Source organism: Zingiber officinale, chromosome 1B (assembly GCF_018446385.1).
Source record: "Zingiber officinale cultivar Zhangliang chromosome 1B, Zo_v1.1, whole genome shotgun sequence".
In the NCBI taxonomy this organism is placed as follows: domain Eukaryota; kingdom Viridiplantae; phylum Streptophyta; class Magnoliopsida; order Zingiberales; family Zingiberaceae; genus Zingiber; species Zingiber officinale.
Genome location: NC_055986.1, coordinates 149,266,674 through 149,276,625, shown reverse-complemented (window position 1 = coordinate 149,276,625; position 9,952 = coordinate 149,266,674). Strand labels below are relative to the sequence as shown.

General features: G+C 40.0%; 1 protein-coding gene across 1 annotated transcript; it reads right to left on the bottom strand.

Annotated features, from left to right (window-relative positions):
• Positions 1 to 210: 210 nt before the first annotated feature.
• On the bottom strand, positions 211 to 8,112 carry LOC121984753 (BEL1-like homeodomain protein 8). The gene is made up of 4 exons (XM_042537881.1): positions 5,499 to 8,112; positions 1,420 to 1,808; positions 1,275 to 1,335; positions 211 to 937 (listed from the first exon to the last, which is right to left on the bottom strand). The coding sequence occupies exons 1-4, from the start codon at positions 6,513 to 6,515 to the stop codon at positions 467 to 469; spliced, it is 1,938 nt and encodes a 645-aa protein (XP_042393815.1). The 5' UTR covers positions 6,516 to 8,112; the 3' UTR covers positions 211 to 466.
• Between the last annotated feature and the right edge of the window lie 1,840 nt (positions 8,113 to 9,952).

Genomic DNA, 9,952 nt, shown 5'->3' with positions numbered 1-9,952 from the left:
ACCACTGTGCTTCGCTTATCAAACTTTCAAAGGATTTGTCGGAGCTACAGACCAATCCAAAGATGATAAGAGAATAACGACCCACCGACACGACTGTAGTTGGAACTTCCTTCCTTATTGAGGACGAACAGGCTATCCTTCCCTAATTCTGTAGCTAAAGTTTAAACGTGCAAGTTCAAACTCGTGCATCCATCCTTACGACTCGCTTGAAGCCCATGAATAAACCTAGAAGACAATTATAGGAAAGGTGCTGCATAGCAGTTACATAAACATTTAAACCTACACATTACTTGTAGAATACAACCAACCGAACATCCAACATGCATGCAACCGTCAGTGAGCGACTCAACTCGACAAATCAATCAGGTCATTGGGCCAGCTGACCGAATTTTTCATTCCAAAGCTCTGCCATTAAATAAGGAAGAGTTGCTGCTATCAAGGCTTCGACGGCTATCTGAAACCAGCATCAGCCCACAAAATCATGAAACATTTGGGTTCCAAAGGGCCTCATTTGCTGCTGTGGATTTTGCTGCCCGCCCTCGTGCTTCAATCCCAAGGTCAACGACACTGCTTCAATGCCGCCAATGTCCATTGCACGCTGATAGGTCGCAAAGCTCATCAGGCCATCATCCATGCCGGCCAGCATCTCACACTCGACCCTCGATCTCTTATCGCCTTGCCACGGTTCCAGATTCCGGCAGCTCTCATTGTTGAAGACAGGATCCATGGAAGTGCAGCTGATTGGTCCTCCAATATGTTGTGGCTGGAGCTTCGAATTGCTGGCGGAACATGTTCCATCGTCTGTCATGGACTTTGCACCTCTTGGGTTGGTTGAATTGAGATCCATGCCACCCATTCCCTTGGTCTCGAGCATATGAATCTCTTCTATCATAGGTTTCCATAATCTCACTCGGGCATTTATGAACCAGTTAGAAACCTGCAAAGTTGGTAACCAAGATTAATAACTAGTAGCAACTCAAACTACCATGAATGGAAGGAGATGAGATCCTCTGTTCCACTTTTCCTAGTGTTCCCGTGTCCCATCCATTATCAGACGGACCACATCAAATCATGCATCCTTGAGATCATTTGCCACAATGATCTGATGTGATCCATTCCATCAGTGAATGGGACACGGGGCACAAAGAAAGTGGGACAGAGAATCCCATCTCGAGTGGAAGACCATACCACTCGGCAAGACTCGTAATTAACGAAATGAACCAAGTAGTAAGCTATTGCATCCTGCAGACATTCCTAGAAATGAAAGACAATACCTGATTCCTCGACAAGCCAGTCTGAGTCGCTAGCATGTGCTTATCTGTATCAGTTGGATATCTAGAAATGGAACATAAATGAACGCTAAACTGAGTCAATGCTTGGGATATAACAATAAATAGGAACAGGAACAGGAGCACTCACGGGTGAAGGAAGTGCTCAAATAACCATGCCCTTAGAACAGACACCGCGCGCTCTGGTAGCCCCCTCTGTGGCCTCCAAACAGGTTGATTATTGTCCATGAAACCTAGAGTACTGTTTTCGCCCATCTTTTGTTTCTGGAGACTTTGATCAAGGTACTTCAGCCGTGCAGTTGCCATAGAACTAGGCAATGAGATGAATTCCTCACCGAGAGCTTTGCTTACATGCCTTATCTGATCAGATATGGCATTCTTTAGACTCCTGAAATGTTTTGAGATGGCCTTGAGGGCCAGAGAAGAAAATGGTGTTGCAGAACTGAGGCCAGCAACAGACTCAAACGAGGAAACCACCATTTGCATTTGCTGATGGTACTGTTTGTATCTTCGACATACCTACACAATTGTAAGCGCAAGCTACTGGTGAACAAGTACAGAAACTTCAGTAAAGATACTAGTATGAAGTAGAAAGCAAAGCAAGTAAACACGAATCGATAAGGTAACATCAAATGCCATTGGATGCTTTTTATGGTCTGCAATTCCTTAAGAGTTCAAAATTCAAACTTTCATCCAATAGTGAAAATATAAAACCACATATCAGAAAATAAAGGACAAAAAATAGTTCAACCTTCTTGACAAAAATAAGGGACAAATCTATCATCACGAGAAAATAAAATTTAAAGATTTGTTTGAAGGTATGTAATCAAAACAAGGCAAATTGTAAAAAAAGTGTCAGAGAAAATTGAGAAAACCCAGGCAAACTGTAAATATTAGTTTAGAGCAGTTGCATCCATTAGATAAAACCATAATAAGCAAACAAAACTTAGTATCTGGATAAACAATAAAGATAACACAAATTAGCAATGCTGCATGTATGTCTAAGAATTTTATTTACTATGAACTTATTGGATTACAGTCATATTATCTAACTCATGATACTCCATAAACCTACCATGCTTGCTAAATTTTGATAATATATATATCTAACTTCAAGAAAGCGCAACATTAGTGACTAGAATTTAGAAAAATGAAATTATAGCTAGAGGTTCAATAATAAAACACTATAAAAGCCCAACAACCAATCACCATTCCTGCCAAAACTTTTTATTCTGATTATCAACCACATTCAAGATAGCATCATAAATTTTAATAGTGGCACTGCAACTAGATGACCTAATGGATTTAGATTAAGAAATAATACGATTACAAAATATGATTTGACATTATATCCTCATACAACCCAATTGAAATAGATGAGGCCTACATTTTTTCTCTGATAGTTGATGGGTTGTAGAGGTGTTTCCAAATTAAGAACAAATTTATTGCCTCACTTGAACTACTTTTGAACAGTGTAACCACAATTTACACTCGCAATAAGTCAGTTCCGGTCATTGTTTATCATGATCTACATAGCAGGGCAGATCAGATTCAAGCAACTTGAAGGAGATTCTCAAGTATCTCTATTTCCAAGAGGATCATAGATGCAACAAGCCGACAGACCCTAAGAATAGCTCATCCTTGAAAAAGGAAATTGACAGTTGAAGGTTTGTGAAATTGTTGGTTGTTCAACATGAATATTCCAATTGTTTGATGCCAATCCATATCACCCAGTGGGATCAGTACTAGCAATGGTCAATCTAATCATTATCAAGAAAATGTCTATCTTATAAAGATTGCAGAAGATTTTACGACAATCAGAATTCAAAAGGATTACTTAAAGAAGAGTCAAATTCCACTAAAAATGATAGAAACAACTGAAATTTGGTCCAATTGATAGCAAAAACAGATGAGATTGGTTGAAATTTGTAAGAATTAGATTGATTCGCATTGGAAACTAAGGATTTAGCAAAGATGTTATCAGGGCCGCTTGAATCTAGGAAAGGCATGCAAGAAGGAAAACTTTCTTCTATCTTGAATTAAATTTATTTCTCAACCAAGCATCTAATCTTCATCTTCAAACTTAATAGGAAAAAATTATTGTTGATTTGGATAAACCCTACACAATTCGTGACGGATGTCCCAACTAATCCATATAATATAAAATATGAAAGAAAAATATTAACATTATTTAATAACTATTGTAATAATATGTTTTTATCAATCATTGTTACACATTTTTAGTATTTATTGTTTATCAGTGATCAAGTACATATACAATTAGAGTGATACAACTTTATATTACTAACTAATCAAACTTTTGTTTGTTATACTATGCATTATTTTTAATATATGTTACAAACTATTTGATATTCGTTGACATAAAATATAGATGCTAACATGCAACACAATTTGTTATCTCATATATAGACCTTTTCTAAATTTTACTTAACACTTCAAATTTTTATGATCTCAGTAATACAATATTACCAATTTTTAATTTGTTTGATCATCTAATCTGGATGACAATACCTATTTTGACAAGCGTGATTTCCATGAATATGAAGACTAATTAGCCTCATAATACTTTTGGATAATTGAAGAATTAACTACAACATACATTGACAGCCCAACTAATTCATGACCAAAATTGCAATCAATTCAAGGATTTAGAATAATAGGTGAATATTAAGTCTTAAGAAAACAAACTCGATATTAAAAAAAACTAATAGAAAGAAGAGAAGCATAATGAAATACTACGGGTTAATTACTTTATCTTTTATTTATGTTGTGGATAGAGACTATGCATATGCCTAGTGTGACTTGAACTTTGACCTATATTAATGAATAAAGTAATTAACCCGTAGTATTTCATTATGCTTCTCTTCTTTCTATTAGTTTTTTTTTAATATCGAGTTTGTTTTCTTAAGACTTAATATTCACCTATTATTCTAAATCCTTGAATTGATTGCAATTTTGGTCATGAATTAGTTGGGCTGTCAATGTATGTTGTAGTTAGGTCAAAGTTCAAGTCACACTAGGCATATGCATAGTCTCTATCCACAACATAAATAAAAGAGTTACATAAGACTCCCACTAATCAATTTGATTGTCATCATAACCACAATCACATTTTTCTTTATTACAATTCAAATAAGATTCACCTGACTAATACATGAACAACATAAATGAGAAAAAACCAGCACATGCACCAACATAAAGAATGATATCTCAAGTTTAACTTTCAAAATTCTATTTATGAATCATTTGGTATATATTCTATTGCCATGCATTTTAGTTTAAGCAATAATATATTCATCTGATATTTTTTTTACCAATAAGAATAAAGCATAGAGAACTAATTAGATAAAATACAAATAACCAAAACACTTTTTGTAGGAAATTATTGAATGAAATAAGAAGATTAATTATAAGATTAAAACAGCGTTAGAAAACACATTTCTAAATAGTACATAGACCTGCAACCATATTTTCTTATCAACCTATTTTTACACTTGTCGACTTAAATATGTGCAGAAAGTACCTTATACTATAAAATGGTAGACCTGGATATAAACAGAAAATATGTTTATATGTTCAATATGATGTCTGTAAAGTAATCAAAGTACAAAAGACAAATAATTAAGGAAGACAAAATAACCAACTTACAATATAATATTCTCAAAAGGTTTAGAGAATATATAAGCAATTTACTACCCAAAAAAAAATCAATCAAAATGAGGCAACAATGACTGATGTACAGTAGGATAACCTAGCCTCCAATTTCTTTATTCGTGCCATGCAAGCTAAGCTATGATTGACTAAAAGTTTTTCTCATACAAGAACAGCCTCTACAAAGCACAGAAGTCAACAGAAAAGAATGAAAAGGATCCTATCAAATCCTAGTCCTCCGACTATTAAATAATGCTGGAAAATTTCATAAACACAGCTACACAATAACATTGCATCAATTGTACACCTACAGCGAATATTATACCTAACAGAGTAGACCTACCAAACCATTTTAAACGTATAGTCAAAATCAATCAATCACCCCAACTCCAAAGTAATGTAATCTAATTATCACGGTGATACGAAGGAAAAAAACACACATGAGATAGGTATTTTATTTGGATAAGGAGATTCGAATTTTTTTTGAATTTTTCTTATGTTGTTAAAGGCAAAAAATTAGTGAAATTGTAAAGCAACCTCTTCTTGCATTTGGAGCAGCTTTGTCTTCTTTTGTTGGAACTCCGGACTGTGAATCTTGGAGGAAGCAGTGGAAGTACTCCTGGCATTTTTTTGCTCAACGCGAGTATCCTCTGGCGCCGAGCCATACAATGCCGACGTCGATGATGCACTAGCACAACCGATCGATTCGCTCTCCTTCTCAAACGCCGGATCCAAGGAGCTGTAGCACCGTTTTGAGAACTTGGACCCGGTCACTGCGCCGCAGAATTCGTCGAGCAGCAGTTGCGCGGGCCTCAGGAACCGGGAGTTCTTCAAGACGATCGCGTAGCCAGTGAAAGGCCCCAGAGGGCCGGCTCCGCGGCCCACCACGTCTTGCAGTGATCCACTGTTGCCACCGAATGCTCTATCGCAGACTGGGTTTTTTGGGTACGCGGAGGAAGGTCTTGCCGCAGTGATCGATGCTAGGGTTAATGACAAGCCTCGTGATGCTCCTCCCGCATCGGTTCCTCCAACGCCGATTGCTCCGTCAACGCCAGTCCAGCCCACGGGCACGTGTGTCCTTGCGCCCATCAAGGGAGCAGCGCCTCCCTGTGTGTCCCCGGCGTAGCCTGCCAAGAAATGCAACTCGCCGCTACCACCGCATACGTCGACCGTCGACCACGAGCTAGGTGGGGCCTGCGCGATCCCGGACGGCATGTCTGTGGCAACTGTGTCGTGGATCCCGGTCATAAAACCGCTGGGTTTGAACTGATGGTAGTAGAGATGAGAGTACGGCGCCGCCCAGTCGCACGTGAACTGCGGCGGCTGGAGGGCGGTGTCGCCCAGGATCATGGCAGCCGAGGGGACTCCTAGAGGAACTTGACCGCCGGAAGGGGAGAATTCGGCGGCGGGGGCCGAGGCCGTGGAAGGAAACATGATCGAGTCGAGACCAAGGCCAGCGTCGCGCGCGGGGGGTTGGAAGTGATCGGATTGGACGCGGAGCTTGTCACGGCGGCTCTGTTGAGCGACGTGGGCGTCTGGCCGGAAGCCGCTCATGCCGATCGCGCCGCAGTTGGTGGTGGTGGTGGGTCAAGAGACATGGATTGGTGGTGGATTAATTTAGGTGGGAGAGAGAGAGAGTGAGAGAGAGGAGGGCCCGAGAAGAGAAAGGGCGATGCTGAGTCTTTTAGAGTCCAATAATTTGTGAGGCTATCTATACATCCAATCCAATCCACCTGTATCTTCTGCTCCGAATCAAAGAGCAAGTACAAAGCGAGATCACAAGATGGCGAAGACGGTAAAGAGAGTGAGTGAGAGAGAAAGGAAACCACCAAAGCAAGGGATTGCGATGGTAGCTTTGAGGATTCCAATTCCACAAGAGGTAGGGCGGAAGCAGTCCTGCAACTGGACGCGCAGCAGTAGCAGCATTGGCAGGGCAGGTTGTGGTTGTGAATTCGAATGTAGGTGAGGTGAGGTGGGGAGAGCTTTTATATGTGACTTGCTACACGCCGTTCACGACAACACTCTCCTTCCCTCGATCCCTTCCCCATGCGACCGCACTGTTTGTATGCGCGCGCAAAGGAGACGTTGATCTTTCTTTCCTCTTCCGCTCATCATTTCATTAGCAAAAGCGCTTCGTGGTTAGCGACGGCAGCCGCAGAATGCCACGAAAGGGGTAAAAAACACGCAGTAGAGAACAAAACGGCAGGGAATAACACTGCTTTCTCTTTCTCGATGGCAGAGAGAGAGAAGAAAAGCTGAGGCAAGACGCAGGCATCTGGAGCCGTAACGTTGCCGATGGACGGCCGAGATCGAGTCTCCGGTGATGCCGTCCGTGACCGCTCCGTTAAATAAGGCGCCTGTGCAACCGTCCCCACCCCCACACGAAACCGCCATCCTCCTCTCTCTCCCCCCGCATTGCACCCGAGAACCTTCAATGACGTGGGTGGAACCAAGCAACGGGTCGTCGACTCCCGGGGCCACTAATTCGGCGAAGGATGACGTCGTGTGAGGTGGGTCCCGGGTTACGGGAAACGGGGGCGACTCCACCGACTGCTGCAGAGATCTTTTGCTTCCCAGTCGAGTCTACGTCTTCTTCCACTCTCATTTTTTTTCGATTCCCGATGAGCTATCTATCGCCCTGGACTGTGCTTACACGTACGGACGGACGCACTCCTCCCTCCCTCCCTCATCTACGACTGACTACAAATGCAAACATGAGTCACGCTGCTTCTCAGATTCACTATCGTTTGCTTGCCTAAACTCCAGCCGGTCTGCTCACTCCACTGCAGCAGGATTACTTGATCAGCTAGGGGACGGATTATTTAGTAGCAGTGGCAGTGGTAGCGGGACTTGAATGCTGTCTGCTGCCTCGGCATTGACGACGAGCGCAGAGTTTAACTCGCTGTTCGGAAGCAGAGTGAATTGACCGTGAGGGCGACAGCGTAAGGAATATGGACGAGGTGACCTTAATCCGACGCGAGGCGTTAATGAGATCAGCCATGGGAGATTAACCGAGTAAGAGAAGGGGAGGGCATTGAATTGAGTGTAATGATTAAGAAGGAAGCCTGGGAATGCGAGGCGGGAGGAGGGGGAGGACAGTGAGCGGAATAGAGGGAAGGAAGAAAGGAAGGAATCGGCTTGACCGCCCAATGAATGCGGTGAGCGACTTACGTTGCGTGCGGATTTAATGCGCATCGACGCGATTGGACGGCCTAGATATTTTGCGTGTCGGGGGCTCATATGCTGCCATTTTCAGAGGGCCCAAATGTAAAACTCACAAATAAAAAATCAGTAATTACTCACCAAAATAATTTCTTACTAAATAAATTATTAGTTAAAATTAAGTATTTCTTTATTCTATTTCTATTAAAAAAAATATTATACAAAATTATTCTAATTTATTAAAGTTAATTGACACTTTAATTTAAGTAAACTTATTTATAATAATTTTAATTAAATTATTAGACATGATAGTAATTGTTATAATAAACAAAAATAAGATGAAGTGTATTTTATTTTTTTTAAAAAAAAACTAGCAATCATGTCCTTCTCACAGTGAAAAAATAAAGGGCGTGTTTTTTTTCCTTAAAAAACTAGTATTGACGTGTTTTATCGAAGTAAAAAAAAAATACTTGATGAATTTAGGTTATTATACAGGGAGCAAAAGAGGTGGAAAATGATTGATAGGTCCGTAGAGGGTTCCCACGTTAGCTTTTATAATTTATACCAGTGTAATAGAAGCAGTGTAATAGTACTAAAGATAGTGGAGGACAAGGCGTCATATATTGTATAAATATTGGCACGAGAAGTACAATTAGGAAAGTGCTTCCTATTTCCATTGGGTTGCTTTTGAATTAACAAAAATTTACCATTGACAGTGAATGTTGAGCTGGACGATCACGAACACATGAATAGGATGACGTGGAAGTTGCGGGAAGGGAGTAGTCCTATTGCGATCAGAGATGTCCTGTGTACAGGCGCTGGAGTTACTTGGCAAAATCGTTCCATGCATGCTAGAGTCACTCGAGAGTAAAGAGAATACAAAAAACTACTATTTGAATATTTATAATTGTATCTAAATAGGAAATCATACTACGACCTGTAACTAAAAAAAAATTATGAAAAATTATGTTCAAATATGACCTATTAATTACAACAGACCATATTCAAATATAACCTAGAACTATAAGAGTAAGATCCTATTTAAAAACTAAAAGATGGTGCGTTGATAATGGTAATTTAATTATTGATTAGAATGAGATATTTTACTCTGTGGAAAAATTCAATCTTGCGCATACTAAAACAAGTAAATAAAATGTCAGTACTTAGAAATTAAGGGGAGTCTTTGATGATCGAAGATCCTTCGACGCTCAAGTCAATATAAATTCCAGATCGATAAATGAAAAACAGTAGTGAACGTTCGCATGAGAGTAAGCTTGAGATGTTGAATGAAAATCTACCTTACCAATAGAGAGGACCCCCTTTTATATACCACTTCTCATAACCTCCGTAATCATGAGATGATGAAGAATGTTAAAGATTGTTGGGTAATGGAAAGCGTACAACATATACAATAATTATTTGAGGAATCTTTCTTTACCCACATGTGTATCTATTTTATCGTTTATAACTTATGTCATTAATGAGACAGTTAAAAGACTATGTTGTTTTAAGTGGTCAATTGATGAGAAACATGTTAATTCCCGAGGAAGGTTCCAAAAAAATATTCTCTAACAAAAGGTCGGCCGTCTTCATGCCTGTCCTCGCATTAAACTGCTTGGTTATGTACTAAATGGTGTTAGCAATCAGTTCAGAAAATAATATAATGCATTGGTCGCGTTGGAAATTCATTTGAGAAGTCATACAATAAACTGTGCGTGTTGGAAATATGTCTAGGAAGTAATATGAAGCTAAGTGTCTTAGGCCTGGTTGGCCTTTTGTCTGACCGGGCATGTAGTGGGCTGCCCAAAGAAAAGAAACTATGTCTTGAG